The sequence below is a fragment of the Mixophyes fleayi genome, chromosome 4 (genome assembly GCF_038048845.1).
Source record: "Mixophyes fleayi isolate aMixFle1 chromosome 4, aMixFle1.hap1, whole genome shotgun sequence".
NCBI classification, from domain to species: Eukaryota; Metazoa; Chordata; class Amphibia; order Anura; family Limnodynastidae; genus Mixophyes; species Mixophyes fleayi.
The window spans coordinates 69,763,592-69,782,905 of record NC_134405.1 but is presented as its reverse complement, the minus strand read 5'-3'; the positions used below and the strand labels follow the sequence as shown (position 1 = coordinate 69,782,905).

At 40.1% G+C, this 19,314-nt stretch overlaps 1 protein-coding gene across 1 annotated transcript in view; it reads left to right on the top strand.

Moving 5' to 3' along the window:
* Positions 1–200: 200 nt before the first annotated feature.
* The window catches only part of RASSF2 (Ras association domain family member 2), a 31,838-nt gene continuing 12,724 nt past the window's right edge, over positions 201–19,314 (top strand). The window contains exons 1-5 of the mRNA XM_075207382.1: positions 201–345; positions 6,105–6,195; positions 10,268–10,343; positions 11,563–11,714; positions 14,131–14,204. Coding sequence (XP_075063483.1) covers positions 6,137–6,195; positions 10,268–10,343; positions 11,563–11,714; positions 14,131–14,204 — 361 coding nt within the window. The 5' untranslated portion in view covers positions 201–345; positions 6,105–6,136. The remainder of the gene's footprint in view (positions 346–6,104; positions 6,196–10,267; positions 10,344–11,562; positions 11,715–14,130; positions 14,205–19,314) is intronic.

Here is a 19,314-nt window from a genome sequence, read left to right as displayed (position 1 = left end):
CACGTCCCTTGAAGTGTGACAAAGGCTGTCCTCCCCCTCCCATCCCCTCCTGCCTGTGCACCAGTATTTTAAAACTGCTTTCTCAGACAGATGCTGTGAACAGCACACCCCCTCCCTTTCATAGCATTGTCTGAAAGGGGTTACGCCCATTGGGGGTCAGGTTAACCAATCACAGACAGGCCCAGGCACCACCACCAGCTGTTATTGGGCAGTGGGAAAGGATATTGAGCCATCTATCACAGTGTGAGTATAGACATTGCTTCTCCTTACACAGACTTCCCTATACTGAGGAGAGCCAGCACCCTAGGAAGATATACACAGGTCACTATTTGGCAGGGGGACAAAGTGAGTATATCCTAATTGCTTTTATCTAAGGACGCACCCAGCACCATGTAACTTCCTTTTTTTTGTGATATTGTATTGTAATTTTCCATCATTGCTTCTTGTTTTTTGTTTTCTTTAACCAAATCCGGTCATATCATCACCTTGTTCAGTGGATCCCTATAGAGGGTCCGCAGTTGTAAATACAGTCAGGCCCTGCGGACAGGGAAAAGTTGGATGCTTTAACCTTTTTTGCAATCTGTAGTCTGGCCTGTGTGGCAGCATGAAGGGTTAAGCTTAATTCCTTGGCACACAGGCTGATGTATCTCTGGCATGTGTGTAGAATCCATTCTAAGGAGTTACGCTGGCAGTACAGCTGTGGATCTAGTTTTCCCCGCCACTCTGTGTTAGATTATGTACAAATATTTTACAGTTAGAATATTAAACATCTCCTGTCTCAGTCCTGCATGCATGCATCATTGTCATATCAGCATACAGTGTGACACGTTGCTTATTTAGTAATATTATTGTGCTGTGACTGTGCAAGGCTGAGGTTCCCAAACTGTGTGCCCCGGCTCCCTGGGGTGCGCAGCGATCTCTCAGCGGTGCCACGGCCAGAGCCGGTGGTAAGCAAGACTGGGGACTACTTGATAATTATTTTGGCTTAGGGGTGACTGGTAAAATTATGGAGACCTCAAGGGTTCCTTGAACTGAGATAGTTTGGGATCCGCTGGTGGTGTGGGGTATATATATGACTTTATTTTTACAGGCATGTGTACATGGTATTCATGTCAAAGATGACAATACTGTTGCTTATGTAGAAAACAGCCCAGTTGACAAGTATTAGTCTGCAAATAGGTTTAATGACTTGCAAGGAAAATAAAGATAAGTATAAATGTAATATACTGGATGATTGTAGGTAGTTCATAGTTGGCAACCTTTAAAGGCTGGCCTCCGGGAGTCTTGGAGTAGAGGTGGACGTGAGGGGGTGAGGCTTCGCAAATCGTGTCATTTTGGCCCCGCCCCCTGTGAAGTAATGATGCAACGGCGTCATTTTAATACGGGGGCGGGCCAAAATGATGCGATTTCCGTAGAAGCGCATCATGGAGGCTTCATATCTGCCCACTTCACTAGGAAGTGGGCAGATGTGGAAGACTTGCCAGCTCTCCCGGGAGTCCAGGAGACCTACCCGGAATTCGGGAGTCTCCCGGGTATTCCAGGAGAGTTGGCAAGTATGAGGTATTTTTGTACGAGGGACTAAAAAGTTGTACTGCAATTCCTCTACTTTAATGTATGGGTTAATACATTTTATAATAAAGAAGGCCAAATTAAAATCTAGAAGGATTTGAATCAGAACACTGAGCTGTTTTCTTAAAACAATTTCATTATTCAAATAAAAAAATAAAATTATATTACAGTTTGTAATATATCATAGCACTATATATTATGTAGTATATAAAACGCTTGTTATGTATTTATGGGATAATATATAATCTATTGTAGTGTATAAGGCTACTAGAAGTCGCCAAGAAGCCATGCGACCATATAAAGGCAAAAGGGCATCGGGTGAGAACTTTTATAAAGTTCTGGGAAATCTAAAATAACTTCTAATGACTTATAATGTTAATTATATCCATATTTTATAATGAACACTGATGACATCAGAACTTAAAATATATACAGATATTATTTACAGACGTTTATAAATATATTGGCACTACTTGTGTGTCATAGCGGGATAATAATTGTGCTTTAATATAGCACAATACCAAAATGACAGAACCTGTTTGAAATACCAGCTCTTTTTAAAGCATGTTTGGTATTAACGAAGATAAAAACAGACACACACTGTACAATATCTCTATATTACAAAATGTATAAAAATAACAAAAACACAAATAGCCATGAAGGCATAACGTTATACAACTTATGAGTACGGAGCTCAGTAACTTATAATTTGATTCCAGTGAACATCATTTTATGCATTTTAAACTATCAATGTGTAGCCATATTTTATTTTGTAAATAATTTTGTGATGTTGACTTAATAAAATGAAAAAATATATTTAGAAAATAGGTTTCAGAGAGATGAGCATAAAAGTTCTGCTTTAACAGAAAGTGGAACACCAGAAATGATCTGCAGTTATGGAGTACATTTGTTTTTTAAATAATAACTTTCGTTATTATTCTAAATTGTCTCATTATAAGTACTTTGTTTGTGCCCTGGTTTTGCTCCTAACTGGAAGTGACGAGGTGCCTATATTACCCTCACCTGTGTCCTTTACTAGTGATGACTGACGTGTATGCATGCCACAACATGTGTTTGCAGTTAGGGGCATCTGTAAAAATTATTTTTATATACATGACACATTGACAACATCCCGATAAATGGATTTGATGGAAACACTAAAAATAGTTTTTTTTCTCTGCGCTGCGATTTTGTCCCAAATACTTCATCTTGTATAAAAATCACTGCAGGGATGGAACAGGTTCAGGCCAAAGACAACCTGATCATTTGTCTACAATTTAGTAATCTAAGCCATGGTTGTGATTAATGGAACACTAAACTCATAATATAAGATGCCATATATAAGTGAGTTACTGTCAACATTCCCAATATATATGTAAAAGTTCCCTCACCTTGAGATATTTACAGCGCCGACGTTACCATTAGACGGTTACCTAAGGCGCCAGAGTCTAGGGGGCGTCTAAAAGACTGAACCACTGACATTATGTCATTATGCCATTGATTGTCACCTGGGCCCATCTCCACACTGAGCACTGACTCCTGACATGGAGCATCTGGCTGCTTGTTACGTGTGAGGCGGCCAGCTGCCGCTCCTCTATGTTTGTTGTGGTGTGGCACTTGACTATGATGTAAAAGTGCAGCGCCTGTTCCCTCGAATAGATGTGAGGTCTTCCCCACTCCACACTAGGAAAGAAGCACAGGTTTGGGGCAACACAGGGGTGTGGGTCAGGTGGTGCTGGAGAAGGGAGAGATGCCTGGGGCTCCTATGCACTGGCTCTGGAGACTTGACATTGTATATATACATGTGCTGTGCAAACTATTGTCATCTGTTATCAGCTATTTTGATACTGACAGAAAGTTGGTTATTTAGGGGAATATTTTCCATCACTCAACATTATCTCAAATATCTTCAGCTCTGCAAAGTTTTCTGAAATGTATATATACTTTTGTTAAGGGTATTAGTAGCAATCTTTTTATACACCAACTTGTGCTTTTTTAAGTTTCGTGGTCCTTTAATTTTAAGAATCAATCTTGTGACCCAAGGTTCAATTTTGGCGATAACAACAGAAGGATGATAAAAAAAAGATAACACTAAAAGAAGAAGTATTGCGGTAGAGACTCCCTGGTGGTGACTCCTTAATGTATGAGGCAAAGCTCTATCTCCTGCAAGGCATACATTTGTTCACTGGAGATGGGCCTTTTCGCTATTTAATAAATAGAGCCTTTGGTCATCATCATCATCAAAATTTATTTATATGACGCCAGCAGATTCCCTAACGCTTTACAATTGGGAGCAAACACAGTAATAAAACAATACTGGGTAATACAGACAGACAGAGAGGTAAGAGCATACTTACCAACTTTTTTAAGTTGGTGTCCGGGAGACTCTCTGTAGCAGGGGGGCGTGCGGGGGGCGGGGCGCCGAAATTGCGTCATTTTGGCCCCGCTCCGACCGGGAATCGCGGCGTTTGGGATCTAATTCTGCCCACTTCACTAGGAAGTGGGGCACTTCCTAGTGAAGTGGGCAGAATTCGGGAGATTGCCACACTCGCCCGGGAGTCCGGGAGACTCTCGCAAAATGCGGGAGTCTCCCGGACATTCCGGGAGAGTTGGCAAGTATGGGTAAGAGTGCCCTGCTCACAAGCTTACAATCTATGGGTCTTGAATCAACTACTGCCAACTAACCCTCCCTAGTTATATTTCAGAATATAACTAAAACAGGGCTGACTGTAATGCAAATTTTGTCTCACCTAATTAGCATAGAATATGTCAACAGATCACAGGCTACAAACAGTCCTGTCCAATGTATAAGTTGTGATATCTAATTGGTAAACAGCACAGTGCTACAATACATTCCGCTCCACCTGTAATCACAATGTTGTGACTTATTAAAAATGAGTTGCCTAGAATAATTTAAACCATTTAGGGGTCTATGCATCAAGATTATTTGACATTTAAAAGATGCGGAAACTACTGTTTTAAGCATGTTTGCCATGCATTACATGCCTAACGGAGGAGATTTCACAGAGATCTCCTCCGTTTACACAAATACCGTGAGAATCGCAGTCCCCATAGATTAATATGGGGACTGCGATGTTCTGCAATGTATGAAGCTTTGATAAGCATTGCATTGCACAGACAGATAACGCCATCTCAGGATGGGATTACCTGTCATTTCCTATGGGGTTCTGCTGAAGCCGCTCTGACTTCGCAGAATCCGATACAGTGGAAGTGCAGTGCGCATGAGTACTAAGCTGCCGGTAAATAGGAGAGGGGTCACTTCGCCGGAGCTCCCAGAGTAGCCCCGGCATGATGCATTTGAGCAGTGCTTAAATATGCATCACTGCAATGTGCAGCAATGCTTTACTTGCACCGCATCTTATTGATGCATAGACCCCTTAGTCTTCTTTACTACTATTGCAAAATTTCTCCCTTTCTCTATGTTTTGTTAATTGCACCAGCTTCAGTTTGCAAGAGAGGAAACTGTGTGACTTTAGGAAGGAAGTGACTCTCCTGTCACACGTCTCAGTGACAGACCAGATCTATGGGCGCGTGTCAGAAAACAGGAAGTCAAATACAATTTCAAATATAACAGAACTGATAATGTAGTAAATACACAGTGGAGAAACTGCCCAGCTGCGGTAGTTTAGACAAAGTCTATACAGTATGATGTACTTGGGATAAGTCATTGCTCTGTTTTTCCAGGAAGTAGAGGAAAAAGGCTTTTGTGTCATGTGGATGTTTCTTTCCTTGACGACCGAATAACAGCTAAGGTACTTACAATGGAGTTGTCATCTACACACAGCCTATAAAGTGAATTGAACAAAATTGCTACAGCCCACAAAATTGCTGCCTCCAATAAATAAAAGTAGGTGATAGAGCTGTTGAAGTATATACAGGTTTTCCTACTAGGGCACAGGTGGGTTTATTGTTGCCATCCATCTCCTGACAAGTATCTTTAATCCCTCTTCTCCCCTAATGATTAATGTAAGTGTCAAACTGGTACAGGAAGCAATCACTATACAATACAGGTATAGGTGCCACTGATGAATTCAAATTTTCTTTTTGTTTTGCATCTAACTCTATATGAGGACCTAAATTTGTACATTGTGCCCCCAGACGCTCATTCATTTCCCTTTATAGAACACACGCTCCACATTTTTTGTACACAGGTGGCTGGTAAAGTTTAATTATCAAGGAAAAATAAAGAAAATGAACATAAATATAAAGCAATCTGTTGAAATACTAAACATATAAATAGTTTGTGCATTATAACAATATGTCTTTCTATCTATAAAATAATTTACTTATCAAAGAACTTGGTTGCATTCTGCAGTATTGGCCCCTATTCTGCTTCCCTGGAGATGGATAGACAATGCCCCCCCCCCCCCCCACACATCTACCCTCACTCCATTTTCTATAAGGGAAGCTGACACGTACCCTCTTGTGTAGTAGAACGTTCTATGTTACTAACATTCCACTGGTGGTATTATTGGAATTACATGGATCACTGTCTGGTGCTGTTCTTCTTGCAGGATCTCCTTCCCATAGACCAAGGGATGAACACATGGAGCCGTTGCTGGAGTTCTCACTAGTCCCCTGCGGGAAGGACAAGTATATTTCCAAGTGAGTTTTTCCTATTGATCCCTTCCAGTCTTCTAATCTGACCACCCCCTGACTAATGACAGTCTCTCCTGTCCTCTTCTGACCTCTGACATCCTGCATGTACAGAACACTAGACAATCATCCTACAACGGAATATGGCAGCAAGCCTGACCTCTCCGTTACTGACACTGCCCTCTTTAATACTTCATATCCTATTGTTAGGGGATCCCTATGTTTCCTGTACACTTAAAGTTGTCATGCTGTGAATAATGTGGAGTAGAAGAAGAATGCAGCAATACAGGAATTATGAATTAAGGGAACATTTCAGTGGTGAAGTTTCGCTGTGTTCAGCCCTGATAAAATATAATAAAAACAATTTTGCATCCCATATCAAAAATAGAAAAGGTTCAGAAGCACTTCCATCAATTATATAGTTACCACCGGCTTCTCATTCTCAATAGCTTGTCTGGTTTAATTGTATAAGTTAGTAGCAGATCTGAATTGCTGGACGGCTATTTAATAGTTATATAAAGGAATCCTTTTCTCCTTGTATTATACAGTTAGAAAGTATAATAGCCTGGGTGCACAGACTATTGGCAATATTAAATCATATTGTCACATATAGTAAACTACTGTGAGTTTTCCTATTGTGTCCTTGAATTCAGGTATTTCTGTGTTGTCTTGCTGTACCACCTGTACTTCTGGTCCAAATGGCATCAGACTTAACTTGATGCTGTCAGGTAAGCCTAACAATGGCTTAACATCATGGTGCATTAGGTGAAACTGCAGATCTGCATATATGAAGCTTAGTTCTAGGGGGCCAATGGTCCTATTTACCTGACCACCATAAGTCACGAGGTTGTTTATTAAGCAGGCAAATATTAAAGGTGGTCTCTAGCATAATCCCTTTTCTCTTAGGATCCTGCACACTATACTGTCCCTTATGAGCTCATTTCTTATGGGACCAAATTCACATTTCTTGGACAATAATGTTTATGTGGATGCACAGGATTGTATTGTCTCATCATGTTTTTGGATTGTGGTGTTGAATATGTGTCTGTCCATTATGACAGATAACTTTTGTAGCAGTTTTTCAGGGTCTTCCCTATCCTCCCCATCCGCATATCATACCTCCCAACTGATTTGAGGGCCCTGTCCCGCCATCCCAATTGGGACAGCTTTGTCCTGCGGGTGGGAAATTTAGGAGGAATGTCTCCTTCACTGCTGCTCTGCATGTCAGAGCGGCATTGAACGGGTGTTTGACGTGGAGGAGAGTACGGGGCAGCTTAGTACTTGAAAATCGCTAGACACTGCCCGCATTATAACATGGCCACGGCCTCTGTCCTACCCAATTGTTGGGAGGTATGCACATATACAAATGTGTCTGACTTGTGCAGCTTCTGCACCCGCCAGATTTAATGAAATGCAGGCAGGGGCATGCTGGGCGGGGAGGCAGGGGGGGTATCTGCTACCCGGGCCAGTCCCACAGTGAAAAGTTATAATAGAGAGGAAGCACTGTTATAGTAGATGATATTTATTTAAATATGCAAGTATATAAAAAATAAATAAAACATGCAATTCAAAATAAAGGACTACATATAGTGCAGTGGATATATTTATACGCACAAATTCCAACTAGTTGGCTGGATATATGGAATATACATCTGAGACTGTACTATTGGTATTGTTTTATTGATTTTTTACGTTCCCTAAGGAACAAATTGGAAAGCATAATATACTACATTCAGTGTCTGACACAATTTGCGGAAGGAATGAAAGTAATATTAGATTAATTGCATGAGCTCATGTGACTTAAAACAACACCTGCAGGTTACTCCTCTATGCCGGTATAGTGATCCTAGTATTTATCATTGTGGAATATTCCTTTATTTTCAATTGCATGTTTTATTTGTTTTCTATATACTTATATATCTAAATAAATAAATATCATCTACTATAACAGCGCTTCCTCTTTATTATAACTTTTTTCTTGTAGGGCAATTACAGTAGATTGCCTATCAGGGAGCAGCAGCTATAGCTGTGTGACAATCATTCAACAATTCTCTGTAGGCTGTGGATGCCAATCAGCGCTGTTTTAGTTCTTGTTTCCAATTTACAGTCCCACAGTGGGTTATTTTGGGTTGGGTCATTGGGCCACCTTCATTTTTTTCCTTTAAAATAGGCTGCTGAGTCGAGACGCCTTCCGGGCCCAAATTTGCCCGCCCTCCCCTGAATGTAGACCTGAGTCAGAGACTATCAGAGAGTCCAGCAATGCAGTACACATTGTCGACCATTACAGTAGAAATCTCAGCTCATTTTCCCTCGCACCTCTATGGGGTGTGAGGAAATGTGAACTTAGACACCTCGCGGCTATTTGAATTCCCCCCTTAGAGGCTCTGGGCCTGATTCATTAAGGAACTTAAATTAAGAAGTTTCTTAATGAATGGACAAAACCATGTTACAATGCAAGGGGTGCAAACTAGTTTTCTGTTTTGCACATAAGTTAAATACTGACTGTTTTTTCATGTAGCACACAAATATCAACTTTAAATGTCAGTGTACAAATAAGCTATCTAGTATTTGTGTGCTACATGAAAAAACAGTCAGTATTTAACTTATGTGCAAAACAGAAAACTAATTTTCACCCCTTGCATTGTAATATGGTTTTGTCCAGGAAACTTTTTATTATTATTATTATTATCAATTTTTATTTATAAGGCGCCACAAAGTGTCCGTAGCGCCGTACAGGGACAAACAAGTACAATACAAGGTGGGACAGCACGGTACAGTAAACAATAAGCACAGTAACTCAGTAAGCTCAAAGCACAGCTAGAGAGAGGGGGAGGGAAGACCAGCAAGCGCTGGAGCCCAAGAGGAAGGGCACGGATGACGGGGAGACCCCCAGAGGGGTGGGGGGAAAGGTAGCTAAAGAGCAGAGTTAGAAGTGAAGGAAACAGAAGGAGAGATGGACCTGCTCAAGGGAGCGTACAATCTAAGGGGAGGGGTAGACAGACAGAGAGACACAGGGATGAGAGGGAGAGAAGGGGGAACGGGGGCAGAGTCAGGGGAGGAGGAAGAGGCAGAAAAAGGTAGGAAGTTAAGTGGGAGACTGGAAGGCTTTGAGAAAGAGGTGGGTTTTTAAAGCCCGTTTGAAACTAGACAGATTAGGGGATGTTCTGATGGAGGGAGGGAGCTTGTTCCAGTGGAGGGGGGCAGCGCGGGAGAAGTCTTGGACACGCGCATGGGAGGAGGTGATCAGAGGGGAGGAGAGGCGACGGTCATTGGCAGATCGGAGAGGGCGGGATGGAGCGTGAATAGAGATGAGGTTGGAGATGTAGGGAGCAGTGGAGTTGGCGAGGGCCTTGTATGTGAGAGTGAGGAGCTTGAACAGGATTCTGTAGGGGAAGGGGAGCCAGTGAAGGGCTAGGTAGAGGGGGGAGACAGAAGAGGAGCGACGAGAAAGGAAGATAAGCCTAGCAGCTGCGTTAAGAACAGAACTTAAATAAGAAACTTCTTAATTTAAGTCCCTTAATGAATCACACCCTCTGTTCCTACTGATTTCAGATGAGATACAACAATATAGTGTGCTACTCATCAGACTCATTGTACGGTGTCCACTGTAGGTCATTTCTCTTACAGAAGAACTCCTTTTGCCAACCATAACATGGGTGCAGGGTCTCTTATGCTTGGTCTACTTATTTCTGCACAGCCAACATGACCTAGATAAACCAATCCCTGATTGCACTCTATGTGCTGATCACACCACAGAAATACATCCACTTATTTTCTGCATTGAAATAAATGAAAATAGTTTATTGAACAGTTCATTCAGCTGGTCTTAAATAGAATTACGTTATACATTGAAGTCAGACAATATGATTCATGTGCCCCTGTGGTGTCTTCTACGGGCAGAACACGCAGTGAAGGAATACAGTGCTGGTCTATAGCTGTAACGTACTGTCCTCTCCAGTGAGATTCTGCACCAGACAGGCAGCTCTATATATATCGGCACTGACTGTGTCTGTATAAATCTGGGCCTTTGCAGTGTGCACACATTTCATGATGCAAGTTGTCCAATGTTTGTCTCCTGTAGGAATGAGCTGCTGGCACATCTGAAGAATTATAATCTTTATTATGAAGGGCAGAATCTACAGCTGAGACATCGAGAGGTAAATCAACCCAAACGGCAAATGTGACATAACATGGAAGTGAAAAAATATATTTTGAAAATATACTGTATATATTTGATGCCTTTTTGGCATTCACCTCGATACACAAACTAGCTATTCAGGAAATTGAAGTACATATTCTGATCCGTCATAGAGTCCCCAGGGACTAACACCCATTCATGTGGGCATGCATGCATTATTATCCTTGTGTATGAGGAGAATATGATGAAGAAATACACAGGGGCTGCCAGGACTATTAGAAAGCCTCTCGTACTCTTCCATTGGTTAATCAAGGGGGGATTATACCACTCTCTTGTCTCTACATTGTTAGTGGTGGCTAGGAAGGGCCCACTTGGAAGGTGAATTTATATGTCTTATATAGTACAAATTCTGTATGCTTTATCAATATATTGTAAAATGGGCTGGAAGAAAACAGATATAAATAAATATACATATTTCATAATTATTTTGTTAGTATTGAGGAAATTTATGCATTATAAGCTCACATATCTGTCATCAGCGAATAAGTCTCATGTAAATTGCATATTATTATAAATCTATTATTAGAGATTAAATATATGTTCCCTTTATAGGGGAAGTATTAGGGCCTGATTCATTAAGGATCTTAACTTGAGAAACTTCTTATTTCCGTCTCCTGGACAAAACCATGTTACAATGCAAGGGGTGCAAACTAGTTTTCTGTTTTCCACATAAGTTAAATACTGGCTGTTTTTTTCATGTAGCACACAAATACTTGATAGCTAACTTATGTGCAAAACAGAAAACTAGTTTGCACCCCTTGTATTGTAACATGGTTTTGTCCAGGAGACTGAAATAAGAAGTTTCTCAAGTTAAGATCCTTAATGAATCAGGCCCTTAGTTTTGATAATATTAATTTTCTAGCTGTATAGTATAATTATATACTTTTAACAATGCTTAATTAAAGGTTTTAATTCATCCCCACTGCATTCGCCCACTGCATGGGGGTAGAGATTGAAGCTGGAGTCCGGGCTGTACCATTCAGTAGAGAAGAAGGGTTGTAGGTAGGGTTACATATCTCCCCTGTAGCAAAGCCAAATACAACATTTCTAAATGCTAAATACTGTCATGAGGCAGAAAAATATTAAATGCCAAAGAAATATAGACAAGCGTTGGAGCAGTATATATTACTCACACCTCTATATGTCTCTTGTCATACTTGTGTGTTTGTCTTTCACAGGAAGAGGGGGAGTTGATTGTGGAAGGACTGCTCAATATTTTTTGGGGTTTAAGACGCCCTATTCGGCTTCAGATGCAGGATGACAATGAACGAATACGGCCGCCTCCATCTTCCACATCGTGGCATTCTGGCTGCAATCTGGTCACGCAGGGGTCAGTACATTTTAATAGTTTGGTGGGGATATCAGATCAATGTGTAAATGTATCAAGCTGAGAGTTTTCCAGCTGGTTTGAAAAACCAATCACATTCTAGCTATCATTTATTTAGTACATTTTACAACATGACAGCTACAATCTAATTGGTTGCTATAGGCAACATCTCCGCTTTTCAAACCCGCCGGAAAACTCTCAGCTTGATACATTTACCCCCAGGTGTGAGTTTAATAGCTCAGTATATTATATGTACTATTATACAATGCAAATGCAGAATGGAATTTTAATTAATATAGTCAGTGGATTAATATTAAAGATAATTTTCCTATTTAGGATACTATATATACATTATTGAAAACTCTTCTTTTCTATATCTTCCATCTTTCTACATCATCCTCCTCTCACCCAACATCTGCTTTTCCTATGAAATTCTCTGTTGTCTATTGTCTGTATTGTTGAACATTTATAGCCAAATATAGTCATTAGTCTCAGCTGGTGAACACCCAGATCTCTGTGTCAGATTTTGAAACAAAGATTGTGACCAACTCTGAAGGTTTATTGAGTCTGACTACCAGACCTAACAAGGGGGCACAAGGAAATAACTTGTTCTGGCAAATTGTCAACGTTATAAATGTGCCGATGTACGTAACTGACTGACCAAATTTTCTACTCTGTCTAATTGTGCTGATCCAAATACTGGATAGTCACTCGATTGGCCACATCATGTTGTCCTAGTTTTTCCTCAAAATGTGGGTATATATGTCCACTTTTGGTATTTAACTGAACATCTATAAATTAGCAGTTAATTAAAAGTAACCAGAACCTTTTGGTAAATCAGGCCATAGACCATGCATTGATCCAAAGTATCCGGGCAAAAGAGGAAGTGTTGGTTAGTGTGAGTAAAATACCTGTCCTTCTGCATACAGTATGTGCCTTCACAGTGACCTTTTGTATGCTAAGAGTTTGCTGTGTTAAAGCCTGAAAGTGGCCTGGAGGCTGCATTCACAGGACCATTATTTGTTTTTGGCAAAGTCTTGTGACTTCTGGATTCCAGGCGCTTCTTCCAAATACAACAAAGAGGAACACTGAGCTGTAAGACATATGAAAAACATCTGGGCAATAGTCCTTATTTAACTATTCTATGGCTGGAAAAATATTTCCATGATTAGTTTAAGCTGTACAAAACCGAGAGCTCAGCAGCAGATAACAGGACCTCTTAATACACAAAATACAAGATGTCTCGTATAAAATAACATTCACACATAGAAACATGTGAAAGTCTCAAGAGCTTATCAGAACTGAAATAGTGGTGTAGGTGGTGATGGATATGGGGGGGGGGGAGATATTAAATGATAGGACACTGCAGCCAGGGGTGCTCGGGGGGGGGGGGGGGCTGTATGTGTATATATATATATATATATATATATATATATATATATGTATAGCCATTTTATTCTCGTGATTTTCCAAATCAGTTAACTGTCTGGATAAATTCATTATTAAATTCATTTATTACAGTCCACATTTGAAGCACAGCATCTGAAGAATGCTGTGCACTTTCCCACATAGCAGGTAACACCCTAATACATTTCTCAACCTCTTAACTTCCTTTAAATAATCTCATCCCACAAAAATGAAATCTAATTTTTGCTTTTCGGTGCAATATTAACTAGCTCTTAGGCAGGAATCTCCCAGATCCTCCCATGGACCAGTGAGAACTTTTGCCGGCCCACAAATCAATGCACTTAACCATATAATAGGCATGTTCGTTCAAAAATAAGTAGAGGTAACATTACAAAATAGTATTTGCATTGTAGGTTTGCATTTTTGTAAATTACTTTTATTGGGCTGAATATCCATCTTCTGAATCTATTGTATTCATCTCTGTCAGAATGGTCCATATCTAAATTTTTCCCATTAACATCAGGCTCACATGTCCATTATATAAGTACAAGCTGCTTGGCTTTATAGTAGCTAACGTAGTCCGTAAACATGCAATAATGACCCACGCAGTGCGTTGGCGAATTTGTGACATCTTGCACCTATTTGCACAAATTTGCTCATTTCAATGGAACAGCTGGTTGGATAGGGATGTTTGTAGCTCAATGCAAACTGTACCCAAATTCAAGAAAAGTATTAATTTCCAGGATGAGATATTTTAAATGGGATACAAGAAAAGAAGCCCTGTTTATGGGTGTAATCCCTGGTTAGTAGGTGACCGGAAAGCCTAGTACTAAAAATACTAAATAATTTTCAAATACACAAAAGTGTATTTGTACAGTTTTGCAGAACTGTCTTACATAAGTTGTCAAACTGATTACACACTGGCTAACACTGGCAGAGAAGATTGAGAAGACACTGCTTATGGTATATGATATGATAGACAACTAAACCATTAAAATCTGCTTTATTCCAGAAAAGTCGCTCAACCAGCCACCATCCCTGACATCCAGATAACAGATGTTGATGACACCGATACCACTTGTGCTGGTAAGTGGACGCCAATGTGCTGCGCATCTTTTTGGGGGGATTGGAGGGTAAAACCAATTGTAGTTTCTTAGTATTCAGAGCAAGTTAACTCATGATTTCTGATTCTGCCCCCTGGTATTTCATTCAGAGCAGACATGTAGTGTGAGAGGGGGAAAACGACAACAACTTAAAAATAATAATCATTATAGCGCCCGCTCACTTTGTTACTAAACGTACATGAAGACTCCCAAAAAATATATACCCTTCTAAAACTGCCCTTTACCTGTGTGCAGTTAGCTGGCCACTTTAGTTTCTCTATAGTTCTAGAATGTATTAAAAAGCTTTTGAGATGTACAGGATAAATTGCATTAGCATCGGGTGTATGGCTTCCTGCAAGCAATCTACAGCAGACAGAAATGTTGAAGACTTAGAATAGACATCATGTGATTTCCATCTGCTGCCCAGTGATCAATACAAAACAGCAGCAATAAGAACAATAAGTCTCTTGTAGGCAGGAATGTTTACTTCTCTACATTATAAAACATACCAAACAAACAAGGTTTAGAAAAAATTAGAAAAAGCAGCAATTATTAAAGCACTGGAAAGTAGCGATGCACAGAATATCTGCCGTATACCGGATCCCTTTACAAAAGACCTAATATGAACCTTCATTTGCATATTACAATTAAAAGCCAGGGGCCTGAATGATTAACTCATATCTGGAATTTTAGCTCTGGAAAGTGGATTAAGTTGACTGAACCCCAAAAATTACTTTGGATACAAATCTTACCGTTCTGCTGAGTGTTGAACAAAGTTCTGCCTTCTGTGCATTCCCGCTGGGAAAGTAGAAAAGAAAAACAAGTGATCTTGATAAATCAACACACCGACATCTGTAAAGTAAGAGCAGCAATGGTACCTGATAAAACATCCCTATCAATGTTGCTATTCTATTTTCTAGGTATTGTTATTGAGTTTTGTCACGGCAACTTCATTAATTATTGCTTTTTTATACTGTAACTTTTTAAAACTTTCCCATCATTTAGTTAGTTTTTTTCTCCCTCTGGAAGATCCCCGAGGAAAGGGGAAGTGCAAGTACTGAGGGTGGCAGGGCGCCGCAAATCATATCATATTTACCCAAACACTGCAAAGCAATGCCAAGATCATGTCATTCTGTCATAGGGGTGGGGGAGGGCAAAATAACGCATTCACATACGGGAGAATGGCCTGCTTTCCCGGGAGTCCAGGAGACCTACCCAGAACTTAGGCATCTCCCAGACATTCCAGGAAAACGGGCAAGTAGGACTAATATATTTATGTAAAAAGACTTTCTGTACATCCTGTAACTGTGCCTTCTACTAGCAGCAGTTAAACAGTCCACCTGAAGCACCACCATTGTTCTCATAGACTTTTCAGATCTGCACCACTCTTCCGCACTGCATATAGAAGTATATTCTCATCAGACATTTGTTTAGAAGGAAAGAAAGAAGAAAAGGGAGCACATCATGGCTGCTTGCTGAGTGTAAATAAACTCACACATAAAAGTCTTTACCCGAAGACAGAACATAAAAACAGACATTTTAACATTTTTCCTGCACACAACACAAATAAAGAAAAAATGAGGTTAGTGTCCATTTAAAATAGTTATGGTAATTTGCTTGAACCTCTGACTCAAGCCTACAATGAGACATAGATTTAAAACTATACTGAGCACCAAGAGATCTCTAATTTTACTCCTCAAGTTACCCTGTAAGTAACCCCACAGACTACTTAGTACCAGTGGAAACAGTTTAGCTCTCAAGCAGACTTGATAGAACAAAATATACATAGAGATTTACACTGTAAAGGGTACAAAATGATTACAAGAAATCCCTCCATCCGACTAGAAGAATTGGATGAGTTTTGGGACACCCACCCTCAGATGCAGTTTTAGGGAGGTATTGCAGGTGTTTGCAATGACCCTAGGTAATGAATATTGCTTTGGAATTATCACATTTATTGATCTAGAGAAAACCTGGTTTAATGGCAGATCGAGGAGCACATAAGCATCAATAAAGTACAGCTCTCCTCCTTTTACTTTTTTGCACTTGGCCTTCTATTCTATTCAAATCAGATGATGGAACAGGAATAGGCCAAAATAGAACTTGCTGTACTTTACAACGTCATTTACGTTCCTTAGATGGTCGTTTGCACCACACAAACATCTTAATTCAGCAGCTGTAATACAGAAATATCTGGAGAGACAAGACAGGGGATGCAAGGAGGAAGTTGGTGATCACAGATACCACAAGATTGTACTATTTCAGGGGAGGGACATTGACACCCATTGCAACCCCAGAATTTTACCACTGGAGGAAGTTACAAGAGGCTGCCACTAACAGGTCAAGCGACCTGCGAGTTCTCAGCATATAAGCCATCCCCCCTCGCGGCGTTCTTGGTGAAAACCGGGGAACCCATTAGACTCCGCACCCCTGGTCGGCCAACGCCAATCTATGTTAACACGAGGAATCCTAAACATCTCTGGTCCGTTACACCTTTGAAGTGTGAATGCTTAAAGTTTGTGAATGTTACCAATTTCTCTTAATAGGTAAATAATTATTATTTGATATTAGTAAACTGAGCCCCAAAATTCCATGATATATTTTTGTACATTTTATTTATCTTCTGTTGTTTTTAAGTGTGTTTGTCCAGGGCAGAGCACCTATTATATCCAATTGTGAAAACAGATTACACTCAGACCTGTAGTACATGAAGTGAAGGGGCTATAGCAATCTGTAGCCAATCAGAGCTTTAGAATACTAATTGAATCACAACATTATGAAATGAACTCTTTATATATAACTTGATTTGTTGATTTGCATATAATGTGTTATTTGTCATGCGCAACTAGTATTCGGTCAAGGAACCATGCTTGATTTTTCAGCATGTGTGAGAGTGTGACCAGTCACATGACTGGAACATTTATAGGAAACATTGTTCATAGGAAGGTCACAGTGACAGCTGGTCTTTCCTTATCATTTATTCATGGTATCAGCTGGTGGCAGTCTGGGTAACTGAATAATTCAGGTATTTCTTCCACCATGGGCTCTGCTGCATGTCTGCTGAACCCAATGCTCCTAGCAACCTGTGCCCACTCACTTAGCAATGTAACACTAATACACAGCAGTGGAAGCAGCTGTCAGTCTCTGTAACTTGCTGTAAAGCACATGATCTAACCACATGCAGGAAGAGGGTTACTGCATTGAGTACACTTTAACACAATGGAATACACATCTCGGAAAAGACAATGTTGTTCTCTACTGAATAATAAAAAAATGTAGTGTACTAGTTAAAATATGGCTCCACTTCAAAGCTATTACTATCCATACTGTCTGTAGTCCACTATGTTAACAACGAAAACAGATGAAAGTCATTGAAAAATGCTTTGTTACTGAATAATAATTTGAATCTACTTTTTTTTTTGTAATTTTTTTTTTTAGTGGAACTGAAAGTTCAAAGTGGAGCAATCAGTTCCACTACATATGCGCAAGTATCACTTAGCTGCCCGGTAATATTTTTTTAATAAATTACGGCAATTAGTGATTTTTGTTATCAGCGCAGTAAGCGGCATTAAAAACCTTTCTTTCTTCTCCATGCGTATGCAGGCCTAGGACATTTTCGCTGGCAATAGGGTTTTTTGTTCTTTGATGAATATGCCTTTCTAGGAGGCCCCATGTGACCATTCCCGACTTCCGATAACTCTAGTTTATTGATTTGTACATGCTTCCTGTAACCTTTACTTCAAGTGTTTGGGTCAGTAAAAAAGCCAGTGCCACCACCTCCGCTCCTACCAGCATGGACCATACAGTGGTACAGACTTCCCTTCCCATTATATTTTGCAAAACTTACCCCTACACAGGGCTGATATCAACCTTCTCTTCACTTAACTCGTTGGAACACTTCTCCACCTTTATCTACATTTATGTCACTGCACAGACCTGCGAGCTGGCTCTGGAGCCCTTTTCTTACAGTGCGTCAAAGACATGCACCTCATGTGCTTAGTTATAGACATGTGCCTCATGTGTTTAGTTATAGACATGGGTCTCGTGTGTTTAGTTATAGACATGTGCCTCATGTGTTTAGTTATAGACATGGGTCTCGTGTGTTTAGTTATAGACATGGGTCTCGTGTGTTTAGTTATAGACATGTGCCTCATGTGTTTAGTTATAGACATGCGCCTCATGTGTTTAGTTATAGACATGTGCCTCATGTGTTTAGTTATAGACATGTGCCTCATGTGTTTAGTTATAGACATGTGCCTCATGTGTTTAGTTATAGACATGGGTCTCGTGTGTTTAGTTATAGACATGTGCCTCATGTGTTTAGTTATAGACATGTGCCTCATGTGTTTAGTTATAGACATGTGCCTCATGTGTTTAGTTATAGACATGTGCCTCATGTGTTTAGTTATAGACATGGGTCTCGTGTGTTTAGTTATAGACATGTGCCTCATGTGTTTAGTTATAGACATGTGCCTCGTGTGTTTAGTTATAGACATGTGCCTCGTGTGTTTAGTTATAGACATGTGCCTCCTGTGTTTAGTTATAGACATGTGCCTCGTGTGTTTAATTATAGACATGTGCCTCATGTGTTTAGTTATAGACATGCGCTTCATGTGTTTAGTTATAGACATGTGCCTCGTGTGTTTAGTTATAGACATGGGTCTCGTGTGTTTAGTTATAGACATGTGCCTCATGTGTTTAGTTATAGACATGTGCTTCATGTGTTTAGTTATAGACATGGGTTTTGTGTGTTTAGTTATAGACATGTGCCTCGTGTTTAGTTATAGACATGTGCCTCGTGTGTTTAGTTATAGACATGGGTCTCGTGTGTTTAGTTATAGACATGTGCCTCATGTGTTTAGTTATAGACATGCGCTTCATGTGTTTATTTATAGACATGTGCCTCGTGTGTTTAGTTATAGACATGGGTCTCGTGTGTTTAGTTATAGACATGTGCCTCATGTGTTTAGTTATAGACATGCGCTTCATGTGTTTAGTTATAGACATGGGTTTTGTGTGTTTAGTTATAGACATGTGCCTCATGTGTTTAGTTATAGACATGTGCCTCATGTGTTTAGTTATAGACATGGGTC